Here is a 23,107-nt window from a genome sequence, read left to right as displayed (position 1 = left end):
TTAAGGGTGCACCGAGCGCCTGTGCTTGGTGTGAACAGTCATTTTGTGCTGACAGTCTCCCTTTGAGAATAGGATAGTAGGTACAAAGTTGCAGAACTGTTTGGCTTCGTCAAGGGTGCACCGAGCGCCTGTGCTTAGTTTGAACAGTCATTTTAGACTAGTTTACAATAGTTTACTCAATTATTAGAGAATAAGCTGCATCTCATCTCAGGATGGGGTCAGCACAAGATCGAAATTTGAGTTACTACAGGCAACTTAACCTTATACGGGTGAAGCTTTCTTGTAAAACAATATTTTGCATTGCGGGTAGTGTGACCCACATACGACTCCAGCGCTTCCACCGTCCGAGACCTAAAGTGGTCACATCCAGTGCATTAGACTGGCATTTACTATTCACATCCCCCAATATGTATGAAGGGTGTAAGACTCCTCATGTGAAGTCTCGGGGATGATGCAACTAGGGAGGATTTTTTTTTGCCTGTCACTCAATACTCCCTCTCCCTGCAATAGATGTGACCAGTCACTTTCAGCCAACCCAACCACAGCACTTAAGGTGGTCATATACATTAACTGAATGTAGACCAAACCTGCTGACTTCAGGATGACCCATAGACTAACCAATATGTATTGGGGGAGTGGGGGGTCAACTTTCCCCCTATGGCAAAAATAAGGGTAAAAAAATGATTGGGCATGAAAAAGATCAACATGCCTCATCCTTTTATTCTCACCTGCTTGTCTAAACTCGTCTTCAATCCAAATGGAAAGGCCAAAACTAGAGCGCGGAAATATATTGTGGAAGAGAGGAAAGGCAAAATGTGCCCTATGGATGGATCTGGCATCCTAATATGGGGTTTTTATGTATTTATTTGTAGATTCTTTGAAATAAAAGCCCAATATAAAGACATTAGGTCAAAGCCCTAAATAAACTATTGCGATATATTAGTCGGTGGCAATGGTCTCCCCCTATACTGCTTCTAATGATGGGTTGTCTGGTACTTACTGTGAGGTAACACCTGTAAGAGATCAGTAAGTGGATGGGTCACGTACCTGTGATTTTGTCCCGCACCAGTTTGCAGGATTCTATCTCTCCAATACTGCCAAACAGACTCCTGAACTCTTCTTGCGTCATGTTTTGCGGCAAATAGTTGACTATGAGGTTCGTTTTGCTGTCGTCTGTCGCTGCCCCTGTCTGCATGGGAGAAGCACAGTTTCGACTATTACTGGATGGTCCATTGCTCGTATTGGAAGTTGGGCCATTCGACACCTGAGGTTCCATGGTGCTAATTATCTGCAACGAAAAATATGAAACGGATCAGCTGTGACTTACGAGAGAGTATATACAGATTATTACATTTTATTTTCTGATTGTAGATGTTTTTTGTTATTCTATTTTCTGCACATAGTTACTCAACAAACTTTATACCTAAGCTATTGTTACAGAATTTAGATATTTGCTTTACAGCTGCTACAGGGTCCATAGAAAACAATAGTCTGGAGATGTCCATTGACTTCTATGGGAGAGTAGACAAAGACTGACGGCACTCCCACAATGCAGTCTGGACAGGTGCAAAACTGAACATGATATATAACAACAAAAAAAGAGTAAAGGCCGCTTTACACGCTGCGATATCGCTAGCGAGCGTACCCGCCCCCATCGGTTGTGCGACACCGGCAAATCGCTGCCCGTGGCGCACAACATCGCTCAGACCCGTCACACTACTTACCTGCCTAGCGACGTCGCTGTGACCGGCAAACCGCCTCTTTTCTAAGGGGGAGGTTTGTTCGGCATCACAGCGACGTCACTAAACAGCCGCCCAATAGAAGCGGAGGGGCGGAGATGAGCGGGACGTAACATCCCACCCACCTCCTTCCTTCCTCATTGCGGGCGGCCGCAGGTAAGGTGATGTTCCCCGTTCCTGCAGTGTCACATGGAGCGATGTGTGCTGCCGCAGGAACGACGAACAACATCGTGCACGCAGCAGCAACGATAATTGGGAATAGGGGGGCATGTCACCGATGAACGATTTTGCACGTTTTTGCGACGATTCAAAATCGCTCATAGGTGTCACACGCAACGATATCGCTAACGCGGCCGGATGTGCGTCACAAATTCCGTGACCCCAACGAGATCGCTTGAGCGATGTCGCAGCGTGCAAAGCGGCCTTTTGTTGCACTCTGAAATGCTATATCATGCAAAAAATGAATGCAAGAATATGGATATGCATTACTGCTAAAGAAATCTAGCAAAAAGTGAGATATTTAGCATAAAAAAATGGCCATTTCTATAAAGCCCAGTAGCCACGTCACGGCATACCTCGTATACTGGGTACCTACTCTTATGCCGCTATCTGGGTTACAAACCTCAATGTGTATGGGCATGTAGGTGCACCCCTCCCCCATTCGCCACAGGTGATTTTATTCTCTACTAGCAGGTTCCAAAATGCCCATACACAGGAGGTTTGTAGCCCAGAGACAGGCTTCACTTCAGTTTAAGTTCCCAGTATATGAGATATGCATTGACGTGGCTACTGGGCAGATATAAAAATGGCCATTTTTTGTTTGTTAAATATGTCGTTTTTTGCTATAATTCCTTAAGCAGTAATGCATATCTACAGTGCCTTGCAAAAGTTGAATTTTTCAACCTTTTCCCACATTTCAGGCTTCAAACATAAAGATAAAAATTTCAATGTTATTGTGAAGAATCAACAACAAGTGACACAATTGTGAAGTTGAATGATATTTATTGCTTATTTTAAACTTTTTAAAAAAATAAATAACAGAAAATTGGGGCGTGCAATATTATTCAACCCCTTTACTTTCAGTGCAGCAAACTCACTCCAGAAGTTGATTGAGGATCTCTGAATGATGCAATGTTGTCCTAAATGACTGATGATGATAAATATAAGCCCCTGTGTGTAATCAAGTCTCTGTATAATGCCCCTGCTCTGTGATAGTCTCAGGGTTCTGTTTAAAGCGAAGAGAGCATCATGAAGACCAAGGAACACAACAGGCAGGTCCGTGATACTGTTGTGGAGAAGTTTAAAGCCAGATTTGATTACAAAAAGATTTCCACAACTTTAAACATCCCAAGAAGCCCTGTGCAAGCGATCATATTGAAATGGAAGGATCATACCACTGCAAATCTACCAAGACCCGGCCGTCCATCCAAACTATCATCTCACACAAGGAGAAGACTGATCAGAGATGCAGCCAAGAGGCCCATGATCCCTCTGGATGATCTGCAGAGATCTACAGCTGAGGTGGGAGAGTCTGTCCATAGCACAACAATCAGTCTACACTGCACAAATCTGGCCTTTATGGAAGAGTGGCAAGAAGAAAGCCATTTCTCAAAGATATCCATAAAAAGTCTTGTTTAAAGATTGCCACAAGCCGCCTGGAGACACTGAACATGTGGAAGAAGGTGCTCTGTTCAGATGAAACCAAAATCAAACTATTTGGGCACAATGCCAAGCGATATGTTTGGCGTAAAAGCAACAAAGCTCATCAACTGAAGACACCATCCCCACTGTCAACCATGGTGGTGGCAGCATCATGGTTTGGGCCTGCTTTTCTTCAGCAGGGACAGGGAAGATGGTTAAAATTGATGAGAAGATGGATGGAGCCAAATACAGGACCATTCTTGAAGAAAACCTGTTGGAGTCTGCAAAAGACCTGAGACTGGGACAGAGATTTGTCTTCCAACAAGACAATGATCCCAAACGTAAAGCAAAATCTACAATGGAATGGTTCACAAATAAACGTATCCAGGTGTTAGAATGGCCAAGTCAAAGTCCTGACCTGAACCCAATCGAGAATCTGTGGAAAGAGCTGAAAACTGCTGTTCACAAACGCCTCCATCCAACCTCACTCAGCTCCAGCTGTTTACAAAGGAAGAATGGGCGAGAATTTCACCTCTCCATGTGCAAAACTGATAGACACATACCCTAAGCGACTTGTGCTGTAATCGCAGCAAAAGGGGCGCTACAAAGTATTCACTTACAGGGGATGAATAATATTGCACGCCCCAATTTTCAGTTTTTTATTTTTTATAAAAGTTTAAAATAAACAATAAATTTCGTTCACCTTCACAATTGTGTCCACTTGTTGTTGATTCATATGGGAAAAGGTTGAAAAATTCAAGGGGCTGAATACTTTCGCAAGGCAACATATATTCTTACATTCATGGTTTGCACGCTGAAGCATTTCTGAGTGCACCTGTCTTTTTTTATTTTATGGGAGAGTGTTGTGGGCATGCTCTGTTATCTCTGGAGACCAAACGGAGTAGGTGAGCTGTGACCATCACAGATTATACGGTATTAGCCTGTTACATGACCTATTATAAATAGTGTTTCCTGCTTAATTTATATACAAATGGACCACATTGTTGGTACGCTACTGACTGTTACAATAAAAAACATCAACCCATCAAAATAAGACATTGTTTTTGAATTTTTTTCAACAGACACAAAAAATGATACTGGCCAGGACAACAATGATAGTACACACCGTGATACCAAACAGGACAATGACTACTTTTCTGTACATGGTTATGGGGCAAACTTTTTACCTAGGCTATTGTTACAGAATTTAGATATAGTCTTTATAGCAGCCATATGGTCCATAGAAAACAATAGTCTGGAGATGTCCATTGACTTTTATGGGAGAGTGTTGTGGGCATGTTCTGTTATCTGTGCAGACCAACAGAGGAGGTGAGCTGTGACCATCATAGGTTATATGGTATTAGCCTGTTATAAATCTATTACATAACCTATATTATAAATCGTGTTTCCCACATAATTTATATACACACGGACAAAATTGTTGGTACCCTACTGACTGTTACAATAAAAAAAACAACTGTTACTAAAATAATAAAATACATTTTTAATTTAAATTTAATGAATATCAACCAATGAAAATAAGACATTGCTTTTGAATTTTGTTTCAACAGACACAAAAAATGAAACTAGCCTGAACAAAAATGATAGTACACACCGTGATACCAAACAGGACAATGACTACTTTTCACACTTTAAGTCGACTTGCTACATTTGACACATGCGATGCTAATTACATGACACATCTTACTTTAATATGTCCCTTTGGTCATATTATTTTCAGTCTCTTTCCAGGGATACCATCATTTGTGTCCAGCCCATTTTCGATGGTATTTTTTTCTGTTGAATGACAATTCAATAGCAATCTCTGATTTTCATTAATTGATATTTAGCAAATTTAAGTTAAAAATTACTTTAGTAAGTTTCAAATTATTTTAGTGATCGTTGTGGTTTTTGTTACTTTACCTGAACGGTACCAATTATTTTGTCCATGTGTGTAGGTTGCAATTCTTTGATGATGACACTATTGAGAATTGATACCATGTTTCCTCAAAAAGAAGTCCTACTCTGAAAATAAGCCCTAGTAGCATTTTGGGGTCCTTTTTTTAAGTATGCTTAAAATATAAGTCCTGCTGCAAAATGAAGCCCTAGTTATGGTTCCATAAGGAAGTATCCAAGTAGCTAAAAAAGTAAGAGAATATAGCAGGACTTTTCATAAAAGAAAGCAGACACCCCCAAAATAAACCTGACATTCCTAAAAGAAAGCAGACACCCCCAAAAGAAAACAGACACCTCAACCCCTCCCCAAAAAAAAATTACAGTCACCAGACCCCAAACAATTAAAGTTGGCAAGTGCTGATGGTGGATGGGCTCTCACACAGAGATCTGCGTCGCTGTCAGGTCCCTCACCGTTTTAGTCACATTGATCTCTGTAGCTCTCACAAACCGAGTACCAGTTACAGTCCATGTGAGTGATACCGCTTCCAGTCACCAGGGGGAGCCACCGCTGTAGAACTGAAAGGGACCTGACAGTGACACAAATCTGTATGTGAGAGCCCATTCACCTGCCAACTTTAATTGTTTGGAGTCTGGTAAGTACTATTCTTTTAGGGGGGTATCTGCTTTCTTTTGGGGGGTAAACTTAGCAGTACATAGAGAATAAATGTAATCAGGTAATTTAAACCTTTGTAAATATGGTCTGTACCCACCACTACAGGACAGGTCTGCACCGCGAGAATAGCAGATCAGATGAGAGAATGTGCATCTGACCCAGTAATAGGAGGAACACAAAATGTTGACTTTCCAGAATGTGATGACGATTATATTTGAATAAATATTGATTTTTTTTTTTGTTCAAGATTAAATGTACATTGTTGTCCATGGGAAAATATAAACTGTCCTCTGAAAATAAGCCCTAGCAAAAAATAATATAAGACCCTGACTTATTTTTGGGGATTCATGGTATCTGTAGAACATGAAGTGTCAATCTGAGCTCAATGGCAAGAGTGAAAACCACAAGGTTTAAGCATATATATATATATATATATATATATATATATATATATATATATATATATATATATATATATATATATATATATACATACAGTGCAAACTACCCAAACCGATGACCTGTAAATAATCAGGAATATTAGTGTTATTATTTTATGCTTTTTTACATGCAATCTAGTTGGCTACTAATAGGTTATTCTGATGTAAATGATTGTAGCTGCAGAGCCCCGAGTCGGAGTATACAGCTCATCAGCACAATGCACTGTCTGCTAGATATAGCCACAGACCTGAAATGCAAATACAGCATTAATTCTACAAAAACCAATATGCATTTTTTTGTGCTGTCCTTGACAGTCTGTGATAAAAATAAATGGCCTCTACTGAATATGCAGACGTTCCTGGGTATAACCACAAAGACATTCTTCCAGCTAAAATCCAGCCACATAGACAATAATAAGGTGATATTATGTAAGAAGCAGCATGAGGTTGATTAAATGGGGAAGGACAGAGAACATGAAATCACCTGTCTGGTAATACTTTTTCTGAGCAGAATTTGAGTGACATTTTTTTTATATGGAATCTATTAGTAAATTCACTCCCCCTCCCCCATATGTGTTTATGCAGGTCTTTTAAATGTAAATTGATCTATCCTTTTATGTCTTCTATCTGTTGCTGCATTCGCAAGAAAAAAACACTTTTTAATTCATATGCAAATTAGGCATTAGGTGCAGTGGGTGTGGTAGTGCACTTGCCCAGCCTCTGTTTCTCCGGGTTATATCCCAGCATAGCTCACTGTATGATTTTCTTGCCTAGTGCATGATGTCAATCAGACAGTAAGCTATACATCTATCGTGCTGGGTGGGGGAACAGCCTGGAGAGGTGGAGACTAGTTAAGTGCTTTGTCACACCCAAAGCACTTAACACTTCATTTGTATAAATTAAAGCAGTAACAAATAGAAGGTTTCGATGGGTTTACAATTCAAAGACCTACATGCACATATATACAATATATTGACAGATTCCCTTTAAGGCAGGGATGTCAAACTCAAAAACACAGGTGGCCAAAGTTAAAAATTTAAGAAAAGTCTTGGGCCAACACAGTCACAAACCTCACATAGCCTTCCATTTTGAATAATGGGTCCCGCATAGCCCTCCATACAGAATAATCGGCTCCACATAGCCCTCCATACAGAATAATGGCCCCACATAGCCCTCCATACAGAATAATGGGCCCCACATAGCCCTCCATACAGAATAATGTACCCCACATAACCCTCCATACAAAATAATGGCCCCACATAGCCCTCCATACAGAATAATGGGCCCCACATAGTCCTCCATACAAAATAATGGCCCCACATAGCCCTCCATACAGAATAATGGGCCCCACATAGCCCTCCATACAGAATAATGGGCCCCACATAGTCCTCCATACAAAATAATGGCCCCACATAGCCCTCCATCCAAAATAATGGCTCCACATAACCCTCCATACAGAATAATGGCCCCACATAGCCCTCCATACAGAATAATGGCCCCACATAGCCCTCCATACAGAATAATCGGCTCCACATAGCCCTCCATACAGAATAATGGCCCCACATAGTCCTCCATACAGAATAATGGCTCCACATAACCCTCCATACAGAATAATGGGCCCCACATAGCCCTCCATACAGAATAATGTGCCCCACATAGTCCTCCATACAGGATAATGGGCCCCACATAGCCCTCCATACAGAATAATGTGCCTCACATAGTCCTCCATACAGAATAATGGGCCCCACATAGTCCTCCATACAGAATAATGGGCCCCACATAGCCCTCCATACAGAATAATGGGCCCCACATAGCCCTCCATACAGAATAATGGCCCCACATAGTCCTCCATACAGAATAATGGCCCCACATAGCCCTCCATACAGAATAATGGCCCCACATAGCCCTCCATACAGAATAATGGGCCCCACATAGTCCTCCATACAGAATAATGTGCTCCATATAGCCCTCCATACAGAATAATGGGCCCCACATAGCCCTCCATACAGAATAATGTGCCCCACATAGCCCTCCATACAGAATAATGTGCTCCACATAGCCCTCCATACAGAATAATGGGCCCCATAAAGTCCTCCATACAGAATAATGGGCCCCACATAGTCCTCCATACAGAATAATGTGCTCCACATAGTCCTCCATACAGAATAATGGGCCCCACATAGTCCTCCATACAGAATAATGTGCTCCACATAGTCCTCCATACAGAATAATGGGCCCCACATAGCCCTCCATACAGAATAATGTGTCCCACATAGCCCTCCATACAGAATAATGTGCCCCACATAGCCCTCCATACAGAATAATGTGCCTCACATAGTCCTCCATACAGAATAATGGGCCCCACATAGCCCTCCATACAGAATAATGGGCTCCACATAGTCCTCCATACAGAATAATGTGCTCCACATAGTCCTCCATACAGAATAATGGGCCCCACATAGCCCTCCATACAGAATAATGTCCCCACATAGCCCTCCATAGAGAATAATGTGCCCCACATAGCCCTCCATACAGAATAATGTGCCCCACATACCCCTCCATACAGAATAATGTGCCTCACATAGTCCTCCATACAGAATAATGGGCCCCACATAGCCCTCCATACAGAATAATGGGCCCCACATAGTCCTCTATACAGAATAATGTGCCCCACATAGCCCTCCATACAGAATAATGGGCCCCACATAGCACTCCATACAGAATAATGGCCCCACATAGCCCTCCATACAGAATAATGGGCCCCACATAGTCCTCCATACAGAATAATGTGCCCCACATAGTCCTCCATACAGAATAATGGGCCCCACATAGTCCTCCATACAGAATAATGTGCCCCACATAGTCCTCCATACAGAATAATGGGCCCCACATAGTCCTCCATACAGAATAATGGGCCCCACATAGCCCTCCATACAGAATAATGGGCCCCACATAGCCCTCCATACAGAATAATGTGCCTCACATAGTCCTCCATACAGAATAATGGGCCCCACATAGCCCTCCATACAGAATAATGAGCCCCACATAGCCCTCCATACAGAATAATGGGCCCCACATAGCCCCCCATACAGAATAATGTGCCTCACATAGTCCTCCATACAGAATAATGGGCCCCACATAGCCCTCCATACAGAATAATGGGCTCCACATAGCCCTCCATACAGAATAATGTGTCCCACAGAGCCCTCCATACAGAATAATGTGCCCCACATAGCCCTCCATACAGAATAATGGGCCCCACATAGCCCGCCATACAGAATAATGTCCCCACATAGCCCTCCATACAGAATAATGGGCCCCACATAGCCCTCCATACAGAATAATGGGCCTCACATACCCCTCCATACAGAATAATGGGCCCCACATAGCCCTCCATACAGAATAATGGGCCCCACATAGCCCGCCATACAGAATAATGTCCCCACATAGCCCTCCATACAGAATAATGGGCCCCACATAGCCCTCCATACAGAATAATGGGCCTCACATACCCCGCCATACAGAATAATGGGCCCCACATAGTCCTCCATACAGAATAATGGGTCCCGCATAGCCCTTCATTCGGAATAATGGGCCCCACATAGTCCTCCATACAGAATAATGGGTCCCGCATAGCCCTCCATTCAGAATAATTGGCTCTACATAGCCCTCCATACAGAATAATGGGCCCCATATATTCCTCCATACAGAAAACGTGGCTCCACATAACCCTCCATACAGAATAATGGGCTCCACATAGTCCTCCATACAGAATAATGGGCTCCACATAGCCCTCCATACAGAATAATGGTCTCCACATAGTCCTCCATACAGAATAATGTGCCACACATAGCCCTCCATACAGAATAATGGGCTCCACATAGCCCTCCATACAGAATAATGGGCCCCACATAGCACTCCATACAGAATAATGGGCCCCACATAGCACTCCATACAGAATAATGGGCACCACATATCCCTCCATACAGAATAATGGACCCCACATAGCCCTCCATACAGAATAATGGGCCCCACATAGCCCTCCATACAGAATAATGGGCCCCACATAGCCCTCCATACAGAATAATGGACCCCACATAGCCCTCCATACAGAATAATGTGCCCCACATAGCCCTCCATACAGAATAATGGGCCCCACATAGCCCTCCATACAGAATAATGGGCCCCACATAGCCCTCCATACAGAATAATGGGTGCCTGGCATTCGCGGGCCAAATAAATTCAGCCCATGGATATGTGACGCCCTGGCAAAACCAAGTAGTCACAGAGGTTGTACAAATCTCTCTAGTACAAAACTCCATCCTCCTTGGCATACCAACACAAAACCCACACCCAGGTACACCACACAGCCAGTAAAGCCTAGTCACCCCCTCATGATAATAAGGACACACCAGTGGCGCCCCCCTAGTGGTCCTGAGGTGTCAGGGGAGGGAACACGACAGAACAGTACTGACGATTGAAGTGGAGGAGTGTGGAAGAGCAGTGGAGTCAGGGGTTGGGGCCCCTGGACTACCGGACTAGGTGGCAGACGGCAAGCAGGCCCACAGGCGACGGAGAACCAGTCGCGGGAGACTTGGAGTGGACCGGGGCAGGATTGTAGCCCGCCGGTGCTAACAACGGGAATCCGGTCCGGAGGCCGTGCACAGTCGGGGTACCTGGACTGTTGTGAATGTCAGTTATGCTGTTGCTGATGTGGGGCTCCCTCTTGTGACCAGGAATGGTTTGGACAGAGACCAGGTGTGTTGGAGCAATGGGCGTTTCCATTGCTAACTCTCTGCCTATTTAAGCCTTGGTCTCCTGGCTGTCCTGTCCGGCTATCATTTGTTCTGTAGTTTACCTGCCTTTTCATCTTGCTCCAGACCACATCTACCCCAGATAAGTGCTTGGTTCTTTCTTATGTTGTTTTTCTTCTTTTGTTTTTATTTGGGTTGTCAATTATTGTGGTTGTTTTCAGTTTATTTGCATGCAGGAATCTTCCCTCTCTGTTGCTTAGCTGGGAAGCTCCCTGCAGCTATGTTTGGAGTTTTGCTCCTATAAGTCCATGTGTTTGTTGCTTTTTGAATTTGTAATTGTTCCTGTTTTCTGTTCATTAGTTTGACAAGAGCGCCTCGTATAGGACGGAGTTCAGATCGTGCGATCTGAGGACCTTTTTGTACTATCAGGTATTTGGGTTTTTGTAGGGTTTTTCTCTGGCCACCATCACCCCCTTTCCTATCCTTTCCTATTTAGTTAGTGGGGCTTCACCTTTCCTAATCCTATCTGACATCTGTGTATTGTGTTTTCCTATATCACCATAGTCTTTGAATGTGGGGGGCTTGCTATACCTTTTGCGGTCTATTTCTGAGGCAGAGAGCTGTTCATCCTTCCTTCCTTTAGGATAGCTAGTTCTCCGGCTGGGTTCGCGGTGTATATGATGATAGTTCACCCCTCAGCTACTTCTAGTGTTGATGGTTAGTAAGGGGACGGCGGCCAGATTAGTTGCCAATGCTCTTGTCAACTTTTTTGCCAATGATACATTGTGATCCTCCATGGTTCCGGATCATAACACTGGACCCTAGGACAAGGAAGGTTGCAAGCCCCTTGTTAATTAACCAGCCAGGGACAAAGATTGAGGCCTTGTTCTACAGAAGCCCAGAGAGCGAAACGGAAGCCCAATGCGGGGGATAGAGTGTCTGTCAGAACCCACAGAAATCCCAAGGGTCAGATTTCGCGGGCCACAGCTCTCAATAAACACAGCACCAGGAGTGGACTTCCCCGTTTCAAGTGGAGTTGTCCCTGTGAAGACACAAACACTGAGTGCAGGAGGAAGGGACCTCTGTTTACTACACCCGGGTGTGGGACCCAAAAATATCGGCGGGAGGCGACTGGTCACTGGCGATTTGGTTTACCACTGGACTTTGTCTGCGATTCTTTGAACTGTGAGTACACCATTTACCCCCGGTCCGACCCGGCACGTCACCTCCAGCAGCCATTGCTCCCGTACACCTGGGCCCCGGGACTACACCTCCCCTACCCATGGAGGGGATTCCATCCTGCTGACCCGCTCCATCAGCCCAGGGCGCCACCTCACCAGGCAGCAGTGGTGTTACCAACTCTCACAACAACCCACGGGTGGCGTCATCGACAAATCAATCCCCTGTAAATACTCCCTTCCTACGGTTGTGAGGACAGACGGCTGTACGAGCCCGGGTCCGGCTACCACTCGAGCCGCAGTAAAGAACCCGGATCCGAGCAGCCTCTGAAGTGGCCCGGCCCCATCCGCAACAGACACAGTTTGAGATATGTGCTTTAAGGTGATCAAGAACCCAACCTATCTCAAATGTCACATTGATGTATGTGAAGAAACCTGGGTCCTCAAACATTACAATGCAGCTGAATATCACCTATATATTATTTTTCTAACCAGGTTATGATAAATGTTTATTTTTCTAATTTGTTTTATCACCTGATTATAGATTTTATTGTTCGATTTTCTGCACATTATTATGAGAGTGGCCATTTACTGTTAACAACATCATAAATGGGAATATTGAAAAGTACTTCTGCAAAAGGCAACTTTGCAATTTATTAAAAATTCACTGTGCTCTCAAGAATAGAGGAATTTTTCAATCCCTAGTTTACTGCTCATTGTCTAGGTTACCAGCCACCTCTGCAGTCTATCAGTGGTGGCCGGTCTTCAAGGCAAGGAGCACTGGGCTTGCAAGTTCTTTTCTTTAGAGTTTGTAAGCACTTTTCTGAAGCTGTCCAGATTGCTGGACTCAGCCTCAGTGTCCTGTATTTCTCCATTACCGCAGAGACAAAGCTGCCTCCTTGTAAGAGTAGGGTGCGCAAAACTTGTGCCAGCGGCATAACAATACCACAAGTCCGAACTGCCAAAACTTCATCTGGCAAACAGGAAGAAAATCTCAAGACAACCCTTAAGTAAAGAAACTAACGGTATGGGGTCAGGGTATATGCACATGAAGCCTTTCTGACTGACGCAAAGGAAAATGTTGGCAGTATTTTTCCTGCAGCATCTTTTTTGTTGTCTTTGCAGTGTTTTGGGTTTTTTTTGCAGTGAATGTTGGCAGTATTTTTCCTGCAGCATCTTTTTTGTTGTCTTTGCAGTGTTTTGGGTTTTTTTGCAGTGAATGTTGGCAGTATTTGTCCTGCACCATCTTTTTTTTTCTTTGCGTTTTAATTTTTTTTTGCAGTGTATATTGGCAGCATTTTTCCTGCAGCATCTTTTTTGTTGTCTTTGCAGTGTTCTGGGGTTTTTTTTGCAGTGAATGTTGGCAGTATTCTGCAGCAATTTCTTTTTCTTTGCATTTTGATTTTTTGCAGTGAATGTTGGCAGTATTTTTCCTGCAGCATCTTTTTTGTTGTATTTGCAGTGTTTTTTGTTTTTTTGCAGTGAGTGTTGGAAGCATTTTTCCTGCAGCATCTTTTTTGTTGTCTTTGCAGTGTTGTTTTCTTTTTTTGTAGTGAATGTTAGCAGTATTTTTCCTGCAGCATCTTTTTGTTGTCTTTGCAGTGTTTTGGGTTTTTTTTGCAGTGAATGTTGACAGTATTTTTCCTGCAGCACCTTTTTTGTTGTCTTAGCAGTGTTTTTATATTTTGCAGTGAATGGCAGTATTTTTCCTGTAGCATCTGTTTTGTTCTTTGCGTTTTGTTTTTTTTTGCAGTGAATTTGCCACCAGCATTATTTTTTAATTAACTTGTATATATAAAATAATGAGCCAGTGGAAGCCATCTGATGAATGGTCGGGTCACTTCTTATAACTTTTTTGAAGTGGTTAAAAGATCTGGGGTTCGCTGGTAGATCTCTCTGAACATGAAGTAACCAGTGCAGCAGCTTGACCGACCACATTAACTTTAATAAGCCTTATATCCATTTTTGTGCACAAAGTTGCAAGTAGAAAAATTGCAAGGAAATGATCATATGGAGCCTCGTAGATTAAATAATGGGATGCAGCGTGACTATTGTTGCTGTCAGATGTCTGCTTTCCTTCTCAGATACATTCAATACATTTCGATAGATGTGCTTCAAGTATCAAATGACAACTAAAATTAACAAGCCCAATGTGAAATCTTAATCTTACGTTACAGTGAAATTTATGGATTAACCATCTTAAAATGAGCATAGTATAGTTTAAATCTAACGATAACGATGGTCAGTAAGCATTTATAATATAGTGGTGGACAGCTTTAAAGGGAATCTGTCAGCAGGTTTTTGCTACCTCATCTGATGAAGACAAAGAGATTCTGAATCCAACAATGAATCACTTAGATTACTGGGTGCAGCCCTTCTCACATATTCAAAGAATTGGGTTTTAAGCATGTAGCTGAGCCCAGGGAGCTGTCCTGCCCACACCAGGCTCTCAATAGAGATTATGCATTGACAGTGAGGTATCAATCACAGCAGGGGGTGTGCCAGGGTGCTCTACACCTGCATGTCTAGTCCTGCAATGTTAATCACAGGGTAATAAAGCCATTAGTTTAAGTAAACAATAGCCAACACAGATAAGAGAGGGATAGTTGCTTTTCGCTTTTCAACCCCTACATCATGCTGACCTCCACTTACATAGCAAAAACCTGTTGACAGATTCCCTTTAACATTCTCCGAAGAGTCAGACTCTGCTAAAACCATTGGATCTATTCCTCATTCGTGGTGGCGGTAGGAATTTAAGTTCCTTTTCTGATTTTGCTTTGTGGTCTGCATTGCCACTTTGCATGGGCCAAATTCTTCAAAATGGCATAAGCAGTTAATGCATTTTGTGCAAAATAATAATAATAATAATAATAATAATAATAAGAAGAAGAAGAAGAAGAAGAAGAAGAAGAAGAATTTTGGAACATTTTAGTGCCAGAAAGTCACATGTTCTGTTTAAAGTGCCACCAAATATTGTGACTTTTTAAACAAAAACAAAAAACAAACAAGAGGTAAAAAATAGACTTTAAAAAGGCACAAACAAATATTGCAAGGCATAAATGAAAATCAGACGAAGAATACGTAAAACTAGACAAATGCAAAAAGTTATGGGGCCACAAGTGTTTGATAAAACTGTTCTCAAATCTTTCTAAATGATGTAGTATTGGGGGGGGGGCATTAAAATGACTGATCCTAAAGCTCTCCTTGGGCTTTGATATCACATTCATGTATACAAATAAATATATATATATATATATATATACACACTCACACACACACACACACAGTGGGTATGGAAAGTATTCCGACCCCTTTAAATTTTTCACTCTGTTTCATTGCAGACATTTGGTACATTCAAGAAAGTTCACTTTTTATCATTAATGTACACTCTGCGCCCCATCCCCCGTGTTGACAGAAAAAAACCCAGAAATGTAGAAATTGTTGCAAATTTATTAAACAAGAAAAACTGAAATATCACATGGTCATAAGTATTCAGCCCCTTTGCTCAGACACTCATATGTAAGTCACATGGTGTCCATTTCCTTTGTGATCCTCCTTGAGATGGTTCTGCTCCTTCATTGGAGTCCAGCTGTGTGTAATTAAACTGATAGGACGTGATTTGGAAAGGCGCACACCTGTCTATATAAGACCTCACAGCTCACATTGCATGTCACACCAAATGAGGATCATGAGGTCAAAGGAACTGCCCAAGGAGCTCAGAGACAGAATTGTGGCAAGGCACAGATCTGGCCAAGGTTACAAAAGAATTTATGCAGTACTCAAGGTTCCTAAGAGCACAGTGGCCTCCATAATCCTTGAATGGAAGAAGTTTAGGACCACCAGAACTTTTCCTAGACCTGGTCGTGCAGCCAAACTGAGCAATCGTGGGAGAAGAGCCTTGGTGAGAGAGGTAAAGAAGAACCCGAAGATCACTGTGGCTGAGCTCCAGAGATGCAGGAGGGAGATGGGAGAAAACTCCACAAAATCTCCTATCACTGCAGCCTCCACCAGTCGGGCCTTTATGGCAGAGTGGCCCAATGGAAGCCTCTTCTAATTGCAAGACATATGAAAGCCTGCATAGAATTTGCAAAAAAACACATGAAGGACTCCCAGACTATGAGAAATAAGATTCTCTGGTCTTATGAGACAAAAATAGAACTTTTTGGTGATAATTCTAAGCGGTATGTGTGGAGAAAACCAGGCACTGCTCATCACCTGCCCAATACAATCCCCACAGTGAGACATGGTGGTGGCAGCATCATGCTATGGGGCAGGGACAGGACGACTGGTTACAATTGAAGGAAAGATGAATGTGGCCAAGTACAGAGATATCCTGGAAGAAAACCTCTTCCAGATGCTCTGGACCTCAGACTGAGCCGAAGGTTCACCTTCCAACAAAACAATGACCCTAAGCACACAGCTAAAATAACAAAGGACCGGCTTCAGAACAACTCTGTGACCATTCTTGACTGGCCCAGCCAGAGCCCTGACCTAAACCCAATTGAGCATCTCTGGAGAGATCTGAAAATGGTGTCCACCAACGTTCACCATTCAACCTGACGGAACTGGAGAGGATCTCCAAGGAAGAATGGCCGAGGATCCCCAAATCCAGGATCCCTAGAAGACTCATGGCTGCACTAGCCCAAAAGGGAGGGGGTTTGTACTCAATACTGAGCAGAGGGGATGAATACTTATGACCATGTGATATTTCAATTATTCCTTTTAATGCATAGTCATTACAATTGTATTCCATATACTCAACAGCCAACAACATCAATTTGAAGCTATAATTGAAAAATAAGATTATATACACTAATATATATATATATATATATATATATATATATATATATATATATATATATATATACAGTTTAGGTCCAGAAATATTTGGACAGTGACACAAGTTTTGTTATTTTAGCTGTTTACAAAAACATGTTCAGAAATACAATTATATATATAATATGGGCTGAAAGTGCACACTCCCAGCTGCAATATGAGAGTTTTCACATCCAAATCGGAGAAAGGGTTTAGGAATCATAGCTCTGTAATGCATAGCCTCCTCTTTTTCAAGGGACCAAAAGTAATTGGACAAGGGACTCTAAGGGCTGCAATTAACTCTGAAGGCGTCTCCCTCGTTAACCTGTAATCAATGAAGTAGTTAAAAGGTCTGGGGTTGATTACAGGTGTGTGGTTTTGCATTTGGAAGCTGTTGCTGTGACTAGACAACATGCGGTCTAAGGAACTCTCAATTGAGGTGAAGCAGAACATCCTGAGGCTGAAAAAAAAGAAAAAATCCATCAGAGAGATAGCAGACATGCTTGGAGTAGCAAAATCAACAGTCGGGTACATTCTGAGAAAAAAGGAATTGACTGGTGAGCTTGGGAACTCAAAAAGGCCTGGGCGTCCACGGATGACAACAGTGGTGGATGATCGCCGCATACTTTCTTTGGTGAAGAAGAACCCGTTCACAACATCAACTGAAGTCCAGAACACTCTCAGTGAAGTAGGTGTATCTGTCTCTAAGTCACCAGTAAAGAGAAGACTCCATGAAAGTAAATACAAAGGGTTCACATCTAGATGCAAACCATTCATCAATTCCAAAAATAGACAGGCCAGAGTTAAATTTGCTGAAAAACACCTCATGAAGCCAGCTCAGTTCTGGAAAAGTATTCTATGGACAGATGAGACAAAGATCAACCTGTACCAGAATGATGGGAAGAAAAAAGTTTGGAGAAGAAAGGGAACGGTACATGATCCAAGGCACACCACATCCTCTGTAAAACATGGTGGAGGCAACGTGATGGCATGGGCATGCATGGCTTTCAATGGCACTGGGTCACTTGTGTTTATTGATGACATAACAGCAGACAAGAGTAGCCGGATGAATTCTGAAGTGTACTGGGAAATACTTTCAGCCCAGATTCAGCCAAATGCCGCAAAGTTGATCGGACGGCGCTTCATAGTACAGATGGACAATGACCCCAAGCATACAGCCAAAGCTACCCAGGAGTTCATGAGTGCAAAAAAGTGGAACATTCTGCAATGGCCAAGTCAATCACCAGATCTTAACCCAATTGAGCATGCATTTCACTTGCTCAAATCCAGACTTAAGACGGAAAGACCCACAAACAAGCAAGACCTGAAGGCTGCGGCTGTAAAGGCCTGGCAAAGCATTAAGAAGGAGGAAACCCAGCGTTTGGTGATGTCCATGGGTTCCAGACTTAAGGCAGTGATTGCCTCCAAAGGATTCGCAACAAAATATTGAAAATAAAAATATTTTATTTGGGTTTGGTTTATTTGTCCAATTACTTTTGACCTCCTAAAATGTGGAGTGTTTGTAAAGAAATGTGACAATTCCTACAATTTCTATCAGATATTTTTGTTTAAACCTTCAAATTAAATGTTACAATCTGCACTTGAATTCTATTGTAGAGGTTTCATTTCAAATCCAATGTGGTGGCATGCAGAGCCCAACTCGCGAAAATTGTGTCACTGTCCAAATATTTCTGGACCTAACTGTATATAGACTCATCTATATACACAACCATAGATATCCAAAATTATAATCTAACAAACTTAAAAGTGGAAGCGTCTAATTATTGTAGACTTTTCGGACTCTTCCCAACGGTCAATACGTCCCACCCTCAGTCCATGATCTCTAATATTGCATCTATTGAGGATTACCACTAGTTACATGTCAGTCTATTGAGCTAATACATACATTATAAAATGTACACATTTTCCATTTATTTAAGCCGGGAAGTCCATGAGACTGTTTGCCATCTAAAATACCCGGTATTGAGAGGCTTATATGATAATAAATAGTATTACATAGGAAATGCAGTGGTATTATATTGCATGAGAGCACTTCAGCTATAAGAACTTTACACATAGAGTTTCCAAAGCCACTAGAAATCTATGGCATTGGAAACAATAATCCCCATTGACTATCTCTATGACACAACCAAACAATACAGGGATCAACAACGTTGTTGTAGACCATGGATGTTTACGTTCTCTATAGGAACAGTTTGGAGCATTAGATGTTATGATTTAATAGTGCGTAAAAGGAATGTGAAGACCATCAAAGTCATGAAGATGGAGCTACGAGAGTGCAGAGGCAGCAATTACACCTCACCCCCGATGCCCAAGGGATCTTAAGTGCTTCTCTATCATATAACCATATAACAAGAATGCAGTCGTATAAATATCACATGGTAGATGAAAAACCCAATGCAGATTTTTAACAAAGGCCTAGGAGCTTCAACTTATGTCTCTATTCTCTACTGTGGTGGACAGACAGAAGAAGGCCTCTTGATAGACACATTAGAAAGATGTTGGCCAAATGAACACTCAACTGACAGCTCTTAAGGCCACTTTACACAGAGATAAATCTTTGGCAGATCTGTGGTTGCAGTGAAATCATGGACATATTGTTCCATTTGTACACAGCCACAAACCTGCCACTGATTGTCCACAATTTCACTGCAACCACAGATCTGCCGCAGATTTATCTCTGTGTAAAGTGGCCTTTACTCCCGACTCCCAGGTTTGCCAAAAGTCCAGAAATTCCAGGGCATTCTTTTGCCCTGTCCGTAATTTTTCTTTTTTTTTTTTCAAAGCGTCCATGAATTTTTTGAAGCTGTAGATACTTATACAAATTATTATGACTGTAAAGGGGACTTTACACACAACGACATCGCTACAGAATCGGGTCACAGAATTCTTGACGCACATCCGGCCTCGTTAGCGACGTTGTTGCGTGAAAAGCACGAACGACCGCTAACGATCAAAAATACTCACCTAATTGTTGATCGTTGACACGTCGTTCTAATCCCAAATATCTGTTGCTGCTGCTGGACGCAGGTTGTTCGTCGTTCATGCGGCAGCACACATCGCTATGTGTGACACCGCAGGAATGAGGAACTACATCGTACCTGCGGCCGCCGGCAATGAGGAAGGAAGGAGGTGGGGGCGGGATGTTACGGCTGCTCATCTCCGCTTCTCCGCTTCTATTGGGCGGCCGCTTAGTGACGCCGCTGTGACGCCGAACGAACCGCCCCCTTAGAAAGGAGACGGTTCGCCGGCCACAGCGACGTCGCTAGGCAGGTAAGTAGATGTGACGGGGAAAAACGATATTTTGCGCCACGGGCAGCGATTTGCCCGTGACGCACAACCGACGTCGGTGAGTGCTTTCACCAGTGACATCGCTATCGCGTGTAAAGCAGCCTTTAGTCTCATCATTTTACAGTTTACAGTGAATGCAGCTGTCTTCATTTAGAATTATAGGCTGTAGACATGGATCACTTAGTATGATTTGTTAGCATTTTCCAATGTGTCCACAAAAAATATTGCCTGTCCGTGATATTTTTGAAAAGTTGCCCAGAAAAAAGTAAAGTTGACAACCCTGCCGACTCCCTATGTACAGGGACATTTGGTTTGGCAGAGCGTTTCTGTGTTTTCTATGAAAGAGCCACTGCCAGACTCCTCGGACAGCTGCTTATCTCCCGCCAAACAAAGGGATTGGCCATGGAAATTCTATAACCTACATCTTTCCCTTTCCAACATAATTTTTTGGGCGAGAGTCAGGAAGCCCCATACACATTAAATAGAAGTCCAGTTGGGCCGAGATCAGCAGGTTCTGACGACTTTTAACTAATGGGTGTGAAGTCTTCTTAAAAATGTACGAATAGTGACATATTTGGATTCGGATTATGCTAACGGAATACCGACTACTATTCCAGTATTCATCACAAATAACAAATCTAATGCAAGTCAACGGGGAACTCGAGCATTTTTCTTGAAGATTTCCCAAAATGATTCACCATTGACTTGCATTAGGTTAACTATTCGTGACGAATACTGGAATAATACTCTGTTTTCGGATCACATAACCCAAACCCGAATATTTTACTATTCGGCCAACTCTAGTTCTTAACAGTTGATTGAATTGCAAGAGTCTTTCTCTTGTTTTACTAGAAAGTCTTTGTCCTGTGAACCGATTTCTCTGTTAAATTGTGAGCCAAGGAAACAATTGTGAGCCAAGGAAACAATACAAGCACAAGGAAGCATAATTCTGTGCTATAGATAGGTGAGTTGGTGGGTTAGACGCCCTAGGTGCCAAGAGGAGCACCAAAAACCACACCCTTAACCATGGTGTGTAGACTACATTGTTCTAGCCGGTGAAGGAAAGCCAAGCTCATGGTTGCCAACAGTCTTGAATTTTCCAAAAACAAATCAAGGCAAATTTGGTCATGTCTCAACTTGAAAAGGGTTGAAGTTTATATAAAATTGCTGTTCCCATTGCTTTGGGGTGTTTCAGGGATCGTCTTGGGGCAAGACTTAAACATTCCAGATTTTAACAACCAAGATATTGAGAAGCATGCTAGCAATTAGAGATGAGTGAGTCTTTTAGGCTAGGGCCACACGAGCGTATAGCATCGAATGTGATATCGGCTCCTACTCTACTTCGTAAGCCGAGTGTCATTCTACTGTGGTCCGATCTCGCGATTGCATTACAGTTGTGGAGAAGAGGGAGGAATTAATCTCCGTATCTCCTCCATTGTCAGCCCGTGCGTATATCGCACTGTACTTGGATGTCATCTGAGTGCAGTCCGATATTTCACTCACACTCATAGACTTGTATTGGTGGGAGTGACACCCGCAGCATTCTGCGATTGTTTTCTCGGTCCGATTAGGGGTGAGAAAAAAAATTGCAGAATGGAACAGCCCCATAGAGTAACATTGGTCACAGTGGAATGCAATTTTTGATCGCATTCCACTCGTCTGATTTTACTCGCCGTATGTCCTAGGTCTTAAAATGTGAATTCACCAAATTTTCCAAGGAAATTCAATTTTCCGCAAAACTAAAATATCTGAAAGCTTTCAGTTACCCTAAGAAGATGTGTGACACTTTTCGCTTTTCGTCATACACTAACCTCTTTTATTGCTATGGCTGTCACTCTCTAGAAAGTTTGTTCAGTGATTTATGGCTTTTACGCGTTATCTCTATGGCTAAGCTGTGGCATCCTCTCACTATCCAGATTCATCATATTTCCTGATTTATTTATTACAGGTTGTGATCCTCTTTCGTGACTGGCAATGTGATGTGACCATTACAAGACAGTATGGGGAAGTCTACCAGAGGACTCGTGATCCTTCTCTGGCCATTTTAGGTGACTCATGTACACCAAATCGAAAACTCATCACATTCACCGGTTTCGAGTCATTTTAAAAAGTCAACACACATTCGATTCTCATTAATTTTATTTACCCATATAATTTTATATATATATATATATATTACAGTGCTAGGGGGCGTTTTTGTCTTCTAGGCCTACTCGTGTAGGCCCGGCTCAATGGTATGAAGGCTCCTAGTTCTATATAAACAGCAGAAATAAAAAGTAAGCCTACAAAACCCACATTCCCCTGTTCTCTGCCGTATAGGTGTTACAGAAAGATATATATAACAATATTCAGATACAGTTTTTTAAGCCGTGGTGTCATATTGTATCAGAGGAATGATTTTGACTTCAGGCTTTAGGCCGTATTCTGTGAAGTAAAGTTCCCACAGTAACAGACTGCTCTCGTTTCCCAGAAATAGTAAATGCGCTCTCGTTTGCTGTCATGCATCATGCAGAAAAAGCTTCCCAGAAGCATCTGAAGTGACGGCGGCTCCGTCACATCTCCTCACTTCCCTGGCAGGTCTATTCCCGCCATTGTGATAACTAGGGCTCATCCAGACCCTCCCGCATCTAGGCCAGCCACCTTCTGACCCCCTCCC

At 42.6% G+C, this 23,107-nt stretch overlaps 1 protein-coding gene across 8 annotated transcripts in view; it reads right to left on the bottom strand.

Annotated features, from left to right (window-relative positions):
* The window catches only part of ELAVL4 (ELAV like RNA binding protein 4), a 204,238-nt gene that overhangs the window by 106,564 nt on the left and 74,567 nt on the right, over positions 1-23,107 (bottom strand). For 7 of the 8 annotated variants that reach the window (XM_075320551.1, XM_075320545.1, XM_075320546.1 and 4 more), the window contains exon 2: positions 1,048-1,288. In XM_075320551.1, the coding sequence (XP_075176666.1) occupies positions 1,048-1,288 (241 nt within the window). The remainder of the gene's footprint in view (positions 1-1,047; positions 1,289-23,107) is intronic. The other variant, XM_075320552.1, reaches the window with a different exon arrangement.

The sequence above is a fragment of the Anomaloglossus baeobatrachus genome, chromosome 8 (genome assembly GCF_048569485.1).
Source record: "Anomaloglossus baeobatrachus isolate aAnoBae1 chromosome 8, aAnoBae1.hap1, whole genome shotgun sequence".
NCBI lineage: Eukaryota > Metazoa > Chordata > Amphibia > Anura > Aromobatidae > Anomaloglossus > Anomaloglossus baeobatrachus.
This window is presented reverse-complemented; position numbering and strand designations above follow the sequence as displayed.